We start from the raw sequence: 20,850 nt of genomic DNA, 5'->3' as shown, positions 1-20,850 counted from the left end.
ACATACACTATCATCTTCGCCCCTCTTGTCCAAACAATCTACAACAACGAATTCTATCGCTCGCCTACTTGTGATGCACTGTGTGCACCTTGAAAGTGACTACGCAATGTATGTTGCGTAAGAGGGGATGGCAGTGATAAGAACGCAAGCGCATGATGGTTGCATAATTCCGCTCGCTAAGCGTGGACGAGTTCACCACACACGGAACCAGCCATACCAGCATACTCCGCATAATCTCCAGGTCATAATACACTGGTTGTGAGGTAGGTTGCATGCGCTGGAGCAGCCGATTACAAGGCGAAGAGTTCAGTGGCGTGTTAGCCACGGACGGAGATGGGTGTGTCGTGGTACGCGGTGATAGTGCTGGTGGCCACCGCGCTCGGCGCCTCTATTGGCCGTGAGTTTCATTTGTTTTCATAATCGTTACGTGTTCGCGAATGCTAAATGTGAACTGTTTTTTGGTAGCGGTTTAGCAGTGCTTTGTTTGGTATTTTAACTGTTAAGTGCGTTTTGAAAACGCACTAACGACCAATTCAACAGGCAACAAAATTGAAGTTGTCACTTAAAACCTTTTAGTCGCAAATATCAGTTTGCGAAAATAAAAAATGTGGTCCACGAATGGCTATAAAAAGACTACTGTGTTCATTTTATCATATAGATATTTCTACGGACATTTTCTAATAGTGGAGAGATAATAATTCAAGCCAAAATATAGCAGGCGGTACACTGTATTCATGAGTATTTAGCATAGAATTTGCATAAAATTTCGCGCGCGTTTTGTTGCGACTTAATTGCATGATGCCTTATTCATTAATCTTACTAAATCCCAATTAGACATTGAGCTAAAGCCACAAAATATATAAAACCGAATCTCTTAATTTTGTAATGCCAACCTGTAATGAATTTTAGGAAGATTTAGGCAAATCGTAAAGTTTGACAAGCAGAACGACTGTATAATTGAACATCAAACCATTATATTTCTTAGTTACTGCCGTTAAAAAATTAAGTCAATATTAAATTTTAACAATAAATCTTTAATGTCAATCAATAGACAAAACACCGATTGTTTATATTTAATGAAAATATCAACACCGCACCCTTTAGCACAACTTGCCTTGTCGCGCGAGTCCATACCATACATCAAGCGCGACTTCAAGTATGGACTCGCGCGCGACAAGGCAAGTTGTGCTAAAGGGGCTGCTGATATGTATTTTTAAGGATAAATGACTCGCCAGCATCTTAGGCACTATGATGCCTCTTTAGACTTAGATTTTTAGTTTTCTTTTTAATTGCCTAGTTTATGATATTTATTGTATGGAATGTTTATTTAAGTGTTATTAATATATACATTTTATTCAATGGCTCGAATATTAAAATGTATTGTACCTATAATAATTATAGTATCAATAATATCGTATTATTTTCAGTGTTTTTAATTACCAATTATGCAAAACACCAAAATCCGGTTGATTACTATTTCAAAGGTGGCATTCCATGAAATCACACAATTCACGTATTTTAAAATATTCATTTGGATAATGCCACAATAATATTATTATAATCCCTCCCCAGATCGCATATTTAAAAAATGCTTTTCACCTGAAGAAAATATTATAATGCCCATAATACTAATATTACAATAATTTTCAATAGCTTCCGTTGTAATGTTTGCTAGGGCTGTTAGTAAAGTTTACATTCAGAGGGCCAATTTTTGAATCTCGGCCATTCGATTTCGTTAAATTTGTTCAATAATATCTCCACTACTAGCGATTTAAATTCTACTAACAGAATCGAAAACGAGTGGTCATTACCACTAGATTTAACATTACTAGCCGTCCTTTTTCAAAAATAGCATTAGATACGTCGTTTTCCACAGACTGTCGAACGGCGAATTCGTGCGTTCGAAATTCAAAGATCTATCCCCAGGCGTGAAAATATTCGTATGAACCAAAACATAACCGCACTATCTAATCCGGATATTAGAAAACTAGTATAATAAAACGAAGCCAAAAATATTTTTTTTAGTCTAGAATAAACCAGGTACCCATCATAAATGGTTTCTAAATCCGAAAGTTAAGTTAGTTACTCAATTTTGCATTTTATTTATGGTGTATTTCATTATTTATGTATAATATAAATTGTGTTTAACCAGCGTTTTTATAGGTACCTACATAGAAATTTGTATCACAAACAAGAGAAAAGTACCTAATCAATAAAGATTTATTATTATTTATTATTTAGAATATCGCGTATGATAATAAGCCATGTCACTCTAGGTATATAAAAGTTTAAATTTTTAACAACATATATAGGTACTTGATGTTCGATTTTAGATTTTATTTCACACACATATCGCACATACAATAATAAATTCGTTATCATGTAGATTTTTATTAATGTTATCCTAATAGGTAGTCGTGTCCCAAGAAAATCTGTGACAAACGGTGAATTAAAGCTATAGAAATTCCTAGTACTGATGCCTAGCAGACCACGTAGTACTTAGTGGAGATACTATTAAACAAAAACATTCTATCGAATGGAATTACCAGGGCCCGTAACTTTCATGCCAATGACATCAATTTGACGGCACGTTGCGTATAGGATGATTCAAATAGTTTTATTGTAATACCTACTTCAAACCATCTTAAAATTTAACTGCTTTCATATCCTTGTTATCTTTGACATTACTCACATTACATCAAAATAACACCGTAGAACAGCAGTTCTCAAAAAGTTTGTACAAAAATTAAGGAAAAAGTTAAATTTGTGTTTTTTTTATTCTTATTTTGTTACCTACCAAGATTTTTTTGATGACACATGCATGCATGTTTTATTTGATGTTTATAGTATAATAAAGATTCTAAGATTTTTTTGATGAATTGATATTTTAGTAAGTTTTATTTCGTCATTAATGTTCGCTAGTATCTTTATTTTCTTAATTATAACAATTATCCAAAAACCGAAATAAATTACACATATGAAAGAAAAAGTGACCAAGTCCTCTGGTGCCTGAGGCTGGAAACGAACCAGCGTACTTTCCAATCGCGGAACGCATTTATATACATAGTAGTGTGACTACTTTAAGACAGCACAAGTTGAAATATTTTCAATAGATTATAATTTAACTTGTGTTCATTAGAAACAATTATCCTGTACATATCTTACGAAAGTCGACTTATATTACTGAATGTTAGTAACAAAATAGGATCAATTAAAATTTCCTGACGTGGCTTTGTGGCGACAAACTTTTTAAGAACTGCTGAGAAACAATTAACAACACCGAATCTTTCATAACACTGCCGTAACAGGCACATAGGAAGTGTGCGTGCAGACTCTAAAGCAGAGCCTTCTTCGTCTCAAACACAAATTGTATTATGTATATTCGAGTAACGAAGAGACATAGGACGTTTTGGTCCTGCAATGTGTAATGCATACGAGCATTGCCAACTAGCAATTATGTCATTAGAATCCGCGTTTTGTAATGCAGTCACAACTGTTAATTAATGTAGTAGGTGCGTTCATATAGGCTATTTACACAGAACTAAATCAAGATAGAAGGAAAAAGTGTATCTACTTCGCGTGCGGAAAAGTTAAATAGCGAGCAACATTGTTCGCCGCGCAAGTCAGTCTGCTCCCGACCGCTGCCCGCGAGTGACATACAGTGAAAAATACAAAATGGGTCGGTAGTCGATAATTAACTGTTCAAACACCACCAATAAAAGCAAGAGTGTTAAACAAAGTGTTTCCTATCATCGGTAAGTACCATTTGTCCTAAAATATTTTTTATTAAATAAAAAACACGATTTTCCTATTTTTATCATCAAAACATTAGCTGACGTACGGCCGTCAAACTAGTTTTCCATTGCGGCTTTAATTTGACGAGTCCGACTTGGCGTGCGTTTAAAACAAGCGATATAAAAATAGGCTATTCAAACTGTCGAGACAAAGTGAAGGTAGATTTGTTATTTTCTCCGTCGAACTCACGTCGAACTTAGAATAGTGGTGCACCACGGAATTATATCGTCATGTATGCTGCGATTTCCTTATGCGATTTAAATCGATTTTGCGAAGCAGTGGAAATTATAATTATGTTTTTATATTGTTATGAAACTATACATGTAAAGTACGAGTGAAAAGTAAATTTAACTTTAAAATAGGTTACAGTTACAGTATTAACGTTGAATTTGTGGTCGGCAGAAAAACAAATACAAACATAATACGCTCTATATTTATTATGAATAAAAATAACTCTAAAAATGTGTTAATGGTTAATTATATTTATATATTACTAAAAGTTGTAACAAATAACATGAGGATAATAAAGTGAGTACATGGTCGATTTTCTTAAAAATATTACGAAATATTAACTAGTATTAATACCTACCTACTGAAATCTTTGTTCCTGGCCTTAGGCAAATTATATACCTACTAGTGAATTGTTTGTCATCACACGAATACAGGTATATACTTACTTCATTTCACAACGAAGATTAACATCCGATATTTTTAACTTCGGCGGGCATCCCGCAAGCAACCTCCACAATCGATCGAATAGGTTACGCGGCGACAACGTTCCCATCACTAAAGTACACTCGTGACGTCATAGGCTCGACACAAAACGTTACACGCTCGGTTTCGCTGTTAATCGCCGAGCATTTTCCTTCTATCTTGATTTAGTTCTGTGGCTATTTAAGTTACATACGCTTATTACCTCTATAGGTACAGTCAAGCAATTTGAATCCTAGGCCACTCTAGAACCCTGTCTTATTGACACCTTGCTGTAATTGTCAAAGAAGTTACTTCGACGTTTACTGTGAAAAGGTTCTACAGTGGCCTAGTATTCAAATTGGTTCACTGTACGTATTAAAATTAGACACGACACGACAGTGAGATGGAAAGGGATAGGGATGTATGAAAATGTTCACTTTCAAAGATAATCGGTAAAATTTGTGGTAGCAATTTTTATTGCGATAAAAAATTAAGGCAAATGACAAACGTTACATATATTTTATTTTAATTACTTAGTACTTACTTATATTGTAGGTACCTGACTAAGCTCCTACATATCTTAAGATACTAGATTAGTTATAACTGAGCTTCCATCATGACTTTTAAAGTTGGCATGGTTGGAGAAGCTGTGATAACTTTTCCTTTGAATTCTCCGCAAGATTCTCATATGTCTGGGAATTTAAATGTCAGTCAAGTTCAAGTCGCTTTCCTTATCAGTAAACTGACATGTCATTCGAAGTTTACAAATTGTGTTATCTCATTACCATGTCACTTTACAGTGCACATTGTAATAACCAGTGCTCGGACAAGTCATCGGAAGTTTCTTTGATGGTACTCCATAATGGAGTCCAGTCACCGCCTTCTTTTTCCATCCCTACTTTTCAAAGTTTGGATATTTTGGGTTTGCTATCAAACTCTGACCCCAGATCAATCCTGCTTGCAAATGCTCGTTTTGTATACTGTTCAAGAGCACCGAGTGTTGGTGGCAACCTTTCCATGGCCCGTCCTTTGACGAATAACGCTTTTCTAGCTTTGTTGATGTCTTCTATGTCGCTAGTTTTGTCGTAAGTCAGTATGACATATCTTGCCAAAACATTCAATTGATGGGTTTCAATCTCGTTTTCAGGTCGTGACAATATTTCGAACACTTTGGTCACTTTTGGCATTGAATTCCACGTTCTTGAACAGCATACTAAACGAGCATATTTGCGAGCAGGATTGATCTGGGGTCAGAGTTTGATAGCAAACCCAGAATATCCAAACTTTGAAAAGTGCGGATGTGATGGGCGATGTGTGACAGAATCATGACATTGGAATTATCCGAGGGATTCAGCTAGATTCTTTGGAAAAGTTGTTACATATTATACACTGAATCACTTACAAAATTATTCATTCATGTTTCTGTCAAACCCTGTATAATAATCAGTATTTAAATGCTTCTTCTCTGCCAGCTTCTTTGCTTTGGAAGGCACGCTAAGACGGTTGGTCACATACAAATTTGTAGTTTAGTTTGTTACTCAATCACGAGAAAGCGGCTAGGCGGAATTAGATAAAATTTTATATACAGATTATAAACTGGATCAATACATGAACTACACTTTATTTCTATTTGGACCTCGAATTGGAAGCAAATAAAGTTGCAGCGTATTGTGAAAAGGCAGAAAACTTAGGTGCTTGTTTCATGGAGTCAGACGGGGTGAGCTGTAACTCTGAAAGTTATTACTCTACCACAATTACCTATATAATAGTATCATATTGTAGCTCAATGAATAAGGCATTTAACCTCTTTAGCCTATTTTTGAACAACTCTTGTACTTTTTCTATAAATGACACAAAAAAGAAAAAATATGCCTCTTTTTACAATTTCATACAATACAATACAATATAATACAATACTCTTTATTGCACACCTTGATAAAATACAACAATACAAAACAAGGAAGCAACACGAACAAAGTAAGTTCATAATAAGTTGATGGCTGTTTTCTTTTTAAATATTAATCTTATCACTATGTATTTGGTATCGTTTTATAGGTAATTTAGCGACGATGATTTGGTTCTTAAAGAGTAAACTCGTCAGTCCTACCGTCTATATATATAAAAATGAAATGCGTTTGTTAGTTACCTATAAACTCGAGAACGGCTGGACCGATTTACGTAATTTTGGTATTGAAATGTTTGTATTAGACCGCAGAAGGTTTAGGCAGTGTAAAAACACGTAAATATTGTGATGATAATTAGAAAACAGTGATTCTTTTTTCCCATACAAATTGTTCCTACCTGACAACTTGACAATGACGTGACGTTAATGACAGGTGCGTTCCAAACTTATATTAATGACGGATGCGTTCCAAACGCATTGTGATTTTATTAATTTATCTTGGCAAAATAATGTGAAAATTAGTAATTATTCCGTTAAAGAAATAAGAAAAAATAATGTAAAATTAGTAATTATCGGAACGAACTAAATCGGAACGTCTGTTACAGCTATTTTAAGTAGTCTATGAAGTTGTCATTGTCAAATTGCTTGCCAGATTTATAAATTTTCTCTAATAGCTGTAACAGACGGTTAGATTTGGTTCGGGCCGGACCGGTCGGATTTGGTCCGCGTGCTCTACAGACGGCCGGATATGGTTCGGAGCGAATTAAATCCGCTGTCCGACTCGAACTAAATCTGACAGTTTGTTACAGCTATTAATTTTATACTTCACAAAAGTAGTGATGAACCGGTACCATCGCAAATAAATAGTTACATTCGCTCCGTGCAAAACTTAGGCGAAGGAAACCGAAACGATCACAATCCTCAAGATCTCTACACACATGGCGATCGGTTGCTCGATTAGAGTGAGATAGAGCGATAGAGTGAGGCAATACATGTTTCTTCTTTTCTACCTATTGCTCCATCTCACTCTAATCGTGCAACAAGTAGTTGATTAGGTGGATGTCACACTGGCTCCGATTCGCATCGCACAACCGGAGCCAGTGTATCATCCACCTTAATATGTAGCGGCCAGGTAATGCGGCTATAAAATATTGCTTGAAATGAAATGAATGAGAATGAGCTGTCATAACAGAAAAAAAATCTGTTAGACGTTGTCAACTGTTATTGCTGTGATTTTAGTAGGGGGAAATTAGCTAAAATTACGGCATAATTAATGGAAGGTTTTTTTTAATTGAAATATGTATGTTATAGACTGAAGTTATTTTTCATCAACCCTCCCCAACTCCTCCCCCTCTGCGTCACCCCTCTACCCTCCCTTAAAGTGCCGAAAATGCGGTTTTTCTCGATTTCTGACAAAACTGTTGAAGATACAGAAAAAGCGCGTAGGAACGAAGTAATCCTTAATAAATTTACTACAAATCATTCATTAACACTTTGGTTCTAGCACTTATAGTTTTCGCGTGATCCGTCACGAAAGTTGGTCCTTTGCTGCAATTTTCTTTATTGAATGTTAAGTTTTCGCCCAAATGCTTACGAAATCGTCGAAATTTGTTTGATATGACTAAAATATTGTAACACATGACTAAAATAAAATTAAGGGGGAAAAATCACTACCATGAGTGGAATTTCCAATATGTCTTGGAATTCCAATAACTATTTAAGACGTAATATTTTCACAGTAGTAATCGCTAGGAGTACCATTGATCCATATAGTATATCGATGACTGGGGATGAGCTTTTGGTAGCTGTTGGTAGAGCCCTGGAGTTTCAATCCAGAAGCCGTGAGTTCAAGTTCCACCCATGGTAGTGATTTTTCCCCCTGAAATTCATTTTCAGTTTATAATATTTTAGTAATATCAAACAGATTTCGTAAGCAATTTGGGAGAAAACTTAACATTCACTAAAGAAAATTGCAGCAAAGGACCAACTTTCGTGATGGATCACGCGAAAACTGTAAGTGCTAGAACCAAAGTTTCAATGAATGATTTGTAGTAAATTTATTAAGGATTACTTTGTTTCTACACGCTTTTTCTGTATCTTCAACTCTTTTGTTAGAAATCGCGAAAAACCGCATTTTCGGCTATTTAAGGGGGGAAGAGGGGTGACGCAGAGGGGGGAGAGATGGGGAGGGTTGATGAAAAATAACTTCGGCCTATAATGTACATATCCCAATCAAAAAAATCTTTCATCAATTATGCCAATATTTTCATACATAACTTTCCAGAAACAACGTACTATTTGTGTTTTGAGATAAAATAAAAATAGTATATTTTTGTAGTTGGAATAAACTAGCTTAAATGGTGTATTTTAAATGAATGGTAAAAAAACTCCAAATTGATTTCAAAAGCAATTTAAAGTATTACAGTTAGTAACTAAAACAACGCAATAACCGGATAATTGCCACAAGAGGAAAAAGGTAAGTCATCTTATCTCTTCAATAGGTATGTGCATAGCCGGGCACCGTTAATCAAATATTTAACTTCGATAATCGTTAATCCGTTACTAAAAAAGTTAACTTCGTTAATCGTTAATGCGATACATTTCAACAAATTTAACGTAAGTTAAAGTTAATCGATAATCCGTTAACGCGTGACAAAAAATATTTTTACTGTAGGTATATATTTAGTTGTATCAGTAATCCACTATAATGTATTATATTACTGTAAAAGCCCGAATTACAGCAAGCCTATTGAACTCTAGGCTACATGTGGAAGGCAGTGATTGCCTGAGCTACTGCCAAGAACTGTGTCAGGAGAGCTGCAAGATCACAGCAGGCGGAAGCCGGGTAGAAGCTAGGGAAGAGAATGTGGTCTTAAATTGGGCTCGAATTTGCTGCCCTGTCACTAGAACCACAGTATAATCTAGAACAGTTGCCATGGTAAAACTTAGGATTCATCGAATCAACGTTGGTAAAAGCGAACCCATGTGAACAACAATTCTTTAGGTAATATTTGGGCTTTTGGCGATCAAAATCGGTAAAAGCTGGGATTTACCGGTTAAATCGTAGGATTTTCCGTACTTCGGACTTTTACAGTAGCGTGTTTTTTCGCGGCGCTGCCCTGCTAAATTAACGATTAACGGACTCGGAGAAATTTAACGGAAGTTAACGAGTCCGTTAACATTTTTTAGAGTTAACTTAAAAGTTAATCCGTTAATCGAAATGTTAACTTCGTTAATTAACGATTAACGGATTAACGAGTTAATGCCCAGCTATAGGTATGTGTATATTAAATAGGTACGCTATAATGTAATTAATGATGTAGCTACTTAATTGTGTCAAGTAAAAATGGTCACTTCTTTGCCTTGCCCCATGTTTTGCGCCTCCAAGTATAAGGCGATACGAAGTACGCCGGGCAGCTAGTTTTGGAATAAAATCCAGAAAACTAGAATGAGGGAGATAAAATGGGGGGTAAGGGGGGGAAAAAATGACTCTTCAGCGTGCTTCCATATCGACATTGAAGCACATATATGAAAGCTACATTCATGCCAAGTTTCATGCTTTCTTTCGGATGGGACCGATAATTTTTTTTTTGTTAGGAGGTGGACCCGTACTAGTACACAAACTATATACAAAGAACTTATAAGAATATCATGCATTATAAAGCGGTAAAAAAGCATTATAAAGCGGAAAGTATAAAGCGGTTTTTACGAAGACGGCAGCCTCTCAAACTTTATTGACGTTAATTCTCAGGCTCTTATTACAGATTTCCAGACGGTTTACGATTACGGGTATATCCGGACATCAGTCACAGACAAGACCGGATATTTTCCCCAGTAAAATTGTCTGAATTTTCGTATAACGTAATTAAAAAGACTTTGTTAGAATCTTTTAAGTTTTTTTTATAATGGACATTGCTATTTAAAATTGTACCGAGGTTCTTTGTGTTAGAATTGGGAATTTTTAAAGGATTGTTCCAAAGATCATTTTCATTTTTCAGGACAAAAAATGTTGTCCCGATGGTTACTTTTTCAATACACTCTTCTGCGACTGTAACAAAACAGACAAAAAATACAGATACATTTTTTCGTGGTAGGGTAGTAAAATTTCGCTATCCTAAGTTTAAATAAAAATCTATTATGTGTATGTGGAAAGTAAAAGTTTGAATGAAAATAGCCTTATACAATTAGGGACATGATTTAAATGTTTATTTATTGACACCTAGGCATTACGCATTAATGTACATATAAATTATATTAAAATAAAATACTTATTTTAGCTTGTTCATTGCTTTTAGTATTGTAAGAACATTATCGTTACTACTGTTGTGTTATCTAAATTGTTTTCGACGGATAAAGGCGTTGCCACACAATCAACCGCAGTAACCGCAAGTCTACGCAACTGCAACACTTTTAGCGACTCGTAAAGCTTGTTATAGTTATACATATTATAGTTAAGCCCGCATATCGCTGATATCAACGAACAGCCAGCCTAACCAAAGTGACAAAGGCTTGCGCTATGATAGCAAAACCCGTTGTAACTGTCTATCATTTGCGTTACAATTGTACAATGTTACCATACACACACTTACACGGCCATTTAATAGTTTTACGTCGCATTCGTTACATTTTTAGTTATTTGTTATACAAGGGGGCAAAGTTGTATTTTAACGCCGAGTGTGGAATTGAAAAACGAGCAAGGGAAAGGATTCTATTGTTGAACCACGAGCGAAGCGAGTGGTTCGAAAATAGAATCCTGAACTTGCGAGTTTTTTAACACACGAGAAGTAAAATACATTTGCACCCGAGTGTAACACAAAACTTTTCCCCTCACTATAGCGAGGAAACTACAACGCAAAAAATGCGTTTATCACTGCTTCCAGTAGTTCCACAGGTGGTAAATCATCTTTATTACTAGATTCACCTACTTTTATCAATTTTAAAGCAGTTAATTTTACTTTATTCAAGGTCAAATTACTTTACCCACTAGTGGATAAAATGCGTTTTTACCCGCTGGTATTAAAGGACAAAACACGTGTCTCCGAGCTAGTGACGGGAAAAATAAGTTACCGGTCTATCGTATAGATAGGTAGGTATCGTAATAAGGTTATATACCTATAATATGACCGAAATTTGAGTATAAATGCATCGCACAACGCAAGCCTTCTTGAGAATGTAGGGTTAGTCCACTTGAGTTTTATTGCAAATTGGCAACCTATTCTATGTATTTACCTACTGACTTACTTTACTTGAAGGAGAAACACGTGTGTTATAACAGCATTAAGTCAGCAATGACAACATGACCAATGTTAAACGCTCTGTACCCTGACCGCAACTGTTACGTTACATAACATGTTCTGTTTTTGTTTTCGCGCGTTCGTCCCGTGCATTCTAATGTTTACAGGGTAGCCAACATGCCAATCGTTTACTCTGCGTACGACTCAATATCTTTGTCACATGGAAGAGTTATATGACAATACAATACAGTTATATGACTAATTCCAATAAGGTCTAGTTTACCCTTCGGGATGGAAGGTCAGATGGCAGTAGCTTTCGTAAAAACTAGTGCCTACGCCAAATCTTGGGATTAGTTGTCAAAGCGGACCCCAGGCTCCCATGAGCCGTGGCTAATGCCGGGATAACGCAAGGAGGATGTTGATATGACAATACAACGCTGCAGTTTTAAGTCGGAATTAGGTACATTATTAAAACGTGACGCGACGTACCCAACGCGACGCTTGTTGCGTCGGTCAAATTTCATTATTTCCTATGACTAGTCTGGATACCATGACGTCCATGACATTTTAAATGTTTTACAAGATAGCGTAAATGTCACAGACATTGTATAGTATAGAGACAGCGAACATCGCCAACAAACGGTTAGGTACATATACAATACAATACAATACTCTTTTCATCACACCCGCACTTTAAATGTGCTATTGCACGCAGGCGGAGCGTGAGTTATAGAAAAATCGTTCTCCCAAGGGAATAATGAAATTTCTTGTACCGCACTTAACTTTTTTACATCTATTTACATATTTTTTACATTGCGAGTGTGATGAAAAACATTGTGTGTAACTCGGGGAGTATGAATATTACAAACTCGAGTCTTTAAATCGCTCCGGCAAGCCGTCGCGATTTAACTTACTCTCGTTAGTAATATTCAACTTCCTCCCCTTGTTGCACAATGTACTATTATTGCAAACCTCACATAGTTTACAAGTAATGCACAAGAAACAAAAACCGGCCAAGAGCGTGTCGGGCCACGCTCAGTGTAGGGTTCCGTAGTTTTCCGTATTTTTCTCAAAAACTACTGAACCTATCAAGTTCAAAACAATTTTCCTAGAAAGTATTTATAAAGTTCTACTTTTGTGATTTTTTTCATATTTTTTAAACATATGGTTCAAAAGTTAGAGGGGGGGGACGCACTTTTTTTTCCTTTCGGAGCGATTATTTCCGAAAATATTATTATTATCAAAAAACAATCTTAGCAAACCCTTATTCATTTTTCAATACCTATCCAACAATATATCACACGTTGGGGTTGGAATGAAAAAAAAAATCAGCCCCCAGTTTACATGTAGGGGGGGTACCCTAATAAAACATTTTTTTCCATTTTTTATTTTTGCACTTTGTTGGCGTGATTGATATACATATTGGTACCAAATTTCAGCTTTCTAGTGCTAACGGTTACTGAGATTATCCGCGGACGGACGGACGGACGGACGGACGGACGGACGGACGGACGGACGGACGGACGGACGGACGGACAGACAGACATGGCGAAACTATAAGGGTTCCTAGTTGACTACGGAACCCTAAAAACAAATTAAACAGAGGCAACAACCAGGCGGTCTTATCGCTTAAGAGCATACATATTACATTAATTACATTCATTTTCCGTGCGTGACGTACTAATATGTATTCTGTGGCGTGACGATTAAGACATCGCGTAACTTATTCTGAATCGCCAAAAGCTAAATGGTGGAGGCCCAGATTCACGCTAATATGAGCTGAACGCCACATCTGACGCCGTGTGATTCTGCCGGCGTATCATGCTTGCAATTTTATCACTTATCCACGTGGATAAAACATCTATCACTCTCACTTTCACATCTGTCACTCACACTACTTGCCAAAGTGTGATAAAACAACTTGTTCTAAACAACACGGTATTAGGGTTCCCCCACATCTAGCGTCTCGCGAGCGTAGCGTCGGGCCAACTGTATGGCAAATCCTCGACGTCGCGCCGACGCGGCGTCTTTTTCCATACAGTTGGCCCGACGCTACGTTCGCGAGACGCTAGATGTGGGGGTACCCTTATAAGTTTGACGTGTCGGTCTGTCTGTCTGCGGCATCTTAGCTCCCAAACGGATAAACCGATTAAGATTTAGTTTGTTTTTGTTTGAAAGCTAAATTAGTCGGGAGTGTACTTAGCCATGTTTGATAGAAATCGGTCTACTATAAAAAAAACTATGTAGGGGACATAGTTTTTTTTTAAACTTTAAATTTTGCGGTTAGGTTATAATAGTGCGTCGAAGCTCAGTTGTCAAAGCGGACCTGAAGCTCCCATGAGCCGCGGCGAATGCCGGGATAACGCAAGGAGGATGGTGATGAGTGTGTCGAAGCCTTAAATTATTGGCATGTTGGGTAGGCAAACAATATGCGTCATCTTGCAACACGTAATTGGAACTGGGGTAGCATTAGCATTTTAATTGACCGTCATATTGTATCGGTCTGCCGTGCATATGCTATACCGCATTCGTGAAATTAATCCAATAGGTCCAATTTGACTCGGGGTGACAGATATTACAATATTACTACTACTGGGGAAAATGTTTAAACATCCTACTATACCCCGTTTTTTTTAGCATTAGAGAGAACGTAAAAGCACGAAGCACGAGCTGCACGAGGTCTTTTATATGAGACATTTTTGCCACAACTGTCAGTATCATATACAGACATTTAAATAAAATACTCTATTGTTTTTTACACTAAAATTATAAAAGTGTGTTTGATCTTTATATATAAATAAAACTTACTTATACATTTATTTAGAAAGTATTTGTTTTAATCTGTATGATTTAAAATTTCCTAAGTAATTTAGTTCTGGAAAGGTTGCATATTAAAAAACCTAAAGAAGCAGACATTTGGAACTATCGGTTAATTTTATAGGCTGTCAAATTTGTCAATGGTAGGTATTTATTTATTTAATAATAATAAGTTCTACACTACATAAAGTAACAGCATTCAATGACCGCAAACACACACCATTAAATCTGCAAAATATGACTACACAAAAAAATGAAAGACTGATAGACGACAATACCAAACACGCCGAGTGGGCTAGGAAGTCTCTCCACGGCAGACATCATCAAGACTTATGCCAACCTAATGTCGACAAAGAGGCGTCGAACGCGTGGCTGAGTCGAGGTGAGCTCTTCCCGGAGACTGAAGGGTTCATGATGGCCATACAAATTCAGGTAATCGAAACGAGAAACTACCAAAGGTATATAACAAAAACCTTAGCTGTCGACACTTGTAGAAAATGCAATAGTTGCCCGGAAACAATTCAACATATCACAGGAGCCTGTAAAACAATAGCCCAGACAGACTACAAACACAGACATGACCAAGTAGCGAACATTATCCATCAGAAACTTGCTTTCCAACAACATTTTGTAACTAACATAGAGCCATATTATAAATATAAACCAGAAAGTGTGCTAGAAAACTCTACAGCCAAACTGTATTTTGACCGAACTATTCTAACTGATCGAACCACCCATCACAACCGACCTGACATCACACTAATAGATAAGACTTGCAAAATAGGATACCTGATAGACATAGCTGTTCCTAACACACACAACTTACAAAGTACCATAGCTGAAAAACTCACAAAATATATCGAACTCAAAGACGAGATAACACGTATATGGCATCTCCAAAAAGTTACAATAGTTCCTATAGTCTTATCTACCACAGGCGTAATACCCATACAGCTGCACCAATCTTTAAAGACCTTAAAATTACCACCCAAAACATTTCACCTGCTTCAGAAAGCCGTAGTCCTTAATACTTGCCGCGTAGTAAGAAAATTCTTACAAACTAACCCTGAAGCCCCTAATATCACCCATGCAACATTCAATCCTACAACAAACATAGAAACACGCACCACTCCTAGAAATATACTCGCCCAACCTGATACATGACAAAGACCTAATGAAAATGTAAGAATACTTACCTGATGTGCACTTGGCCTAGGCCCGTGCATAGCAGTACGCCGGTGAAAGCCGAGAATGAAAAGTAAAAAAACAAAAATAATAATAATATTCTTTATTGTGCACCATACAGAAAAAAAAATACACAAGATGGATCACGCTTAATAACTAGGTAACAACAGGCGGTCTTATCGCTAAGAAGCGATCTCTACCAGACAACCTTTAGGTAGCAGGTATTTATACATATTAGGTACGTTATTTTTTGTATTAACGTATAGATAACGTTATTTTATTACTTTATTATTAATATTTTATTTTGTGCTGTATATATTGTGGCATTCGACTGTGATTACTGCAATGGATCAGCCAGAGGCAGGCCCAAGTGGCTTGCAAAAAACACCGTCACGTAGTCCTCTGAATGTTAGTTTTTCGAATAAATAAATAATCACTCCAATTTTGCTTCACAAATAATCAAATGATGCGGTTATATACCTACGAATGCAAATAAAAAAAAATCTAAAAATACCTAATATTTACCTGTTATGTTCTCGTTCTGGTTAAAATTGTTAACATCTAATATTTGTTCTAAGAAGATAGGTTAACGACGACTGCTTCTTTGTTTAAGTACCTTTCTAATTCTAAAAGAACGAGGTATAATAGAAACTGTTTCGAAAATAATAATAATGGGATCTACCTACATAGGCGACTGTTGAACCTTTTCACAATAAAACATCAAAGTGACTCCTATGGTAAATACATAAATATAAACAGCTGGATCTAAATGAGACAAGGTTCTAAAGAGACCCTATGATGGATGCTTGCAACACATTAAGATTAGCAAGTACACTTTCGTTCAATTGATAGGGATATGTCATGCGGGTCACACTGCAAACCCACATCGATTCAATTCGAAGTCAATTGGATAAGGAAACAAACTTGTTTACACCGGTGAAACAGAAGTCTTTACCCGCCAAAGGCCTGATATACAAATGTCTGATATACAAGGAATATTAACTGACACCAAAATTTTATTCAATTAAACTAACAAAAACACATAACTTATGAACTAATAAATTAAACTATAACTAAACTAAATCTATCTATAAAATAAAACACTATAAATAATAACCAAACCACAAAATTAAAATTTTGAAAAAACCCCCGACCGCGACATAGTAGACGGATTTTCATGAAACATGGCTAAGAACACTCCCGACTAACTCAGCTTTCAGACAAAAAATCTAAATCTAATTCGGTTCATCTGTTCGGGAGCTACGATGCCACAGACAGACACACACACAGACAGACAGACAGACAGACGGACAGACAGACAGACAGATAGACACGTCAAACTTATAACACCCCGTCGTTTTTACGTCGGGGGTTAAAAAATAGTAGGTACCTAAGTCGGAGCCGGCCGGTAGCCGCCCAGAAGGCTGGCGGCATTGCCGCGCTGAACAGCAATGCCGATGCACTGGGCAAGATATGCTGCAGCCTTTCCGGTCAGGAATATTAAATAGTATGCTTTTAATATAATATGTAGGTATACCTACATATTTTTCTGTCGATGTTTTTCTTCGTTCGTTTCAGACACCAAATTTTAATCATCATGCTTTAATTTAGAACATAATTAATTAATTAATTTAGCCCGGCAAAAAAGAGTACAAAAATTATAGGGGCGCCACCGTCTATCACTTGTACATGTACAGTCTACTACAAAGAGATGTATCCTTTTTCACCTTATTGCATTGTAATAAGGTGAAAAAGTGGATACACCACAACTTGTTGGCAACTACAACTATTTTGACAGTTTTCTATGAGCACAGTAAAGTATTGCAGGGATAAAAAAAAGTTCCATTGCTCCTTTTTATGCATAACAGTCTGACCAAAATAGTACATTACATCAGAGGCCGGGAAAATGAGGATTTCCGGCCAAGTAAGTATGTATAGTGTTTTTCTCAAACATACAATGAAATAAAAAAAAAATGCTCTAAAGGACAATATTTTATAAAAAAAAGTTACTTTGCAGGCCTAGGCCTAAAAAATAATATGAAATCCCTTTACAGTCCTCTCGAGTTGTTGCGCCCAAAAAGCGATACTTCCCAGCCCATTTTAAGGAACGTAAAGACAATATTTCATTGCATGTTTGAGAAAAGAATATATTAAATTAAATAGTGGCAACATCGTAGTGTCGTCCCGTTTTCTCATATTGATTTGAAAGGGATAACACTACAATGTTGCCATTTTTTAATTTCTACTCTTTTCGGTAAGACTGTACCTATTGACAATTATCTGTGTATTTTATTGCATTCATCTATAATTATTCGTAATTAACACGCTTTTATTAGGTCGTCGTGTATGTAACTAACTATGTAATGGAATCTGCGGAGGCTAATTTAACCATCTTCCAAGGATCGTAGCGTAATGAAAATTGGCAGCTATATGTAGTTTCGATGACAATACAATAATATGGTACTGTTGAGCTGATCTGATGATGGAGTCGGAAGATATGAACTGGAACTACATGATGGAACATCGTATCATAGCCGTTTTTGGGTATCTTAGAAAAGTCTTGTAATGAACTTTGACTACAATTAGGTTTCAAGGTCTGATGATGAAGCCGAAAGATATGAACTGGAACTACATGATGGAACATCGTATCATAGCTGTTTTTGGGTTTCTTAGAAAAGTCTTGTAATGAACTTTGACTACGATTAGGTTTCAAGGTCTGATGATGGAGCCGGAAGATATGAACTGGAACTACATGATGGAACATCGTATCATAGCTGTTTTTGGGCTTCTTAGGAAAGTCTTATAATGAACTTTGACTACAATTAGGTTTCAAGGTCTGATGATGGAGCCGGAAGATATGAGCTGGAACTACATGATGGAACATCGTGTCATAGCTGTTTTTGGGCTTCTTAGAAAAGTCTTGTAATGAACTTTGACTACGATTAAGTTTCAAGGTCTGATGATGGAGCCGGAAGATATGAACTGGAACTACATGATGGAACATCGTATCATAGCCGTTTTTGGGCTTCTTAGAAAAGTCTTGTAATGAACTTTGACTACGATTAGGTTTCAAGGTCTGATGATGGAGCCGGAAGATATGAACTGGAACTACATGGTGGAACATCGTATCATAGCTGTTTTTGGGCTTCTTAGAAAAGTCTTGTAATGAACTATGACTACGATTAGGTTTCAAGGCCTGATGATGGTGCCGGAAGATAAGAACAGAAAAAAGGGGGGGGCTCGAGGGGGAAGCATGAAAGAAAGATCATCGTAGTATTTAAAAAAAGTTGGGTTAGCGTTTTCTTGTGACCTTTCAGAGCAAACAAAGGGGGCTCGGGGGCGAAGCCCCCGCAAGAAAGAAAGATAAACGTTGTATTTAAAATAAGTTGGGTTAAGGTTTTCTTGTGATCCTTAAGAGCAAAGAAAAGGGGGCTCGGGGGCGAAGCCCCCGCATGAAAGAAAGATCAACGTAGTATTTAGAATAAGTAGGGATAGCGTTTTCTTGTGACCTTTACGAGCAAACAAAGGGGGGCTCAGGGGGCGAAGCCCCCCGCATGAAAGAAAGATCAACGTAGTATTTAAGATAAGTTGGGTTAGCGTTTTCTTGTGACCTTTAAGAGCAAACAAAGGGGGGCTCGGGGGGCGAAGCCCCCCTCATAAAAGAAAGATTAACGTAGTATTTAAAATAAGTTGGGATAGCGTTTTCTTGTGACCTGTCAGAGCAAAAAAAGGGGGGCTCGGGGGGCGAAGCCCCCCGCATGAAAGAAAGATCAACGTAGTATTTAAGATAAGTTGGGTTAGCGTTTTCTTGTGACCTTTAAGAGCAAACAAAGGGGGGCTCGGGGGGCGAAGCCCCCGCATAAAAGAAAGATTAACGTAGTATTTAAAATAAGTTGGGATAGCGTTTTCTTGTGACCTTTCAGAGCAAACAAAGGGGGGCTCGGGGGGCGAAGCCCACCGCATGAAAGAAAGATCAACGTAGTATTTAAGATAAGTTGGGTTAGCGTTTTCTTGTGACCTTTAAGAGCAAACAAAGGGGGGCTCGGGGGGCAAAGCCCCCCGCATAAAAGAAAGATTAACGTAGTATTTAAAATAAGTTGGGATAGCGTTTTCTTGTGACCTTTCAGAGCAAACAAAGGGGGGCTCGGGGGGCGAGGCCCCCCGCATAAAAGAAAGATCAACGTTGTATTTAAAATAAGTTGGGTTAAGTTTTCTTGTGATCCTTAAGAGTAAAGAAAAGGGAGCCTCGGGGGGCGAAGCCCCTCGCATGAAAGAAAGATCAACGAAGTATTTAGAATATGTTGGGTTCGCGTTTTCTTGTGAACTTTAAGAGCAAACAAAGGGGGGCTCGGGGGGCGAAGCCCCCCGCATGAAAGAAAGATCAACGTAGTATTTAAGATCAGTTGGGTAAGCGTTTTCTTGTGACCTTTAAGAGCAAACAAAGGGGGCTCGGGGGCGAAGCCCCCGCATAAAATAAAGATTAACGTAGTATTTAAAATAAGTTGGGTTAGCGTTTTCTTGTGACCTTTAAGAGCAAACAAAGGGGGGCTCGGAGGGCGAAGCCCCCCGCATAAAAGAAAGATTAACGTAGTATTTAAAATAAGTTAGGTAAGCGTTTTCTTGTGACCTTTCAGAGTAAACAAAGGGGGGCTCGGGGGGCGAAGCCCCCCGCATAAAAGAAAGATCAACGTTGTATTTAAAATAAGTTGGGTTAGCGTTTTCTTGTGACTTTTAAGAGCAAACAAAGGGGGCTCGGGGGGCGAAGCCCCCCGCATGAAAGAAAGATCAACGTAGTATTTAGAATAAATTGGTTTAGCGTTTTCTTGTGACCTTTCAGAGCAAACAAAGTGGGGCTCGTGGGGCGAAGCCCCCCGCATAAAAGAAAGATTAACGTAGTATTTAAAATAAGTTGGGTTACCGTTTTCTTGTGACCTTCAAGAGTAAACAAAGGGGGGATCGGGGGGCAAAGCCCCCCGCATAAAAGAAAGATCAACGTTGTATTTAAAATAAGTTGGGTTAGCGTTTTCTTGTGACCTTTAAGAGCAAACAAAGTGGGGCTCGGGGGGCGAAGCCCCCCGCATGAAAGAAAGATTAACGTAGTATTTAAGATAAGTTGGGTTAGCGTTTTCTTGTGACCTTTAAGAGCAAACAAAGGGGGGCTCGGGGAGCGAAGCCCCCCGCATGAAAGAAAAATCAACGTAGTATTAAGAATAAATTGGGTTA

At 37.3% G+C, this 20,850-nt stretch overlaps 1 protein-coding gene across 3 annotated transcripts in view; it reads left to right on the top strand.

Annotated features, from left to right (window-relative positions):
* Positions 1 to 285: 285 nt before the first annotated feature.
* LOC125229404 (PI-PLC X domain-containing protein 3) overlaps positions 286 to 20,850 on the top strand; it is a 59,363-nt gene continuing 38,798 nt past the window's right edge. For 2 of the 3 annotated variants that reach the window (XM_048134233.1, XM_048134232.1), the window contains exon 1: positions 319 to 397. In XM_048134233.1, coding sequence (XP_047990190.1) covers positions 334 to 397 — 64 coding nt within the window. In that variant the 5' untranslated portion in view covers positions 319 to 333. Of the gene's footprint in view, positions 398 to 20,850 lie in introns of all 3 variants that reach the window. The other variant, XM_048134234.1, reaches the window with a different exon arrangement.

This window comes from Leguminivora glycinivorella, chromosome 9 (assembly GCF_023078275.1).
Source record: "Leguminivora glycinivorella isolate SPB_JAAS2020 chromosome 9, LegGlyc_1.1, whole genome shotgun sequence".
In the NCBI taxonomy this organism is placed as follows: domain Eukaryota; kingdom Metazoa; phylum Arthropoda; class Insecta; order Lepidoptera; family Tortricidae; genus Leguminivora; species Leguminivora glycinivorella.
The sequence above is the reverse complement of the archived record's forward strand: the minus strand, read 5'-3'. Positions and strand labels throughout refer to the sequence as shown.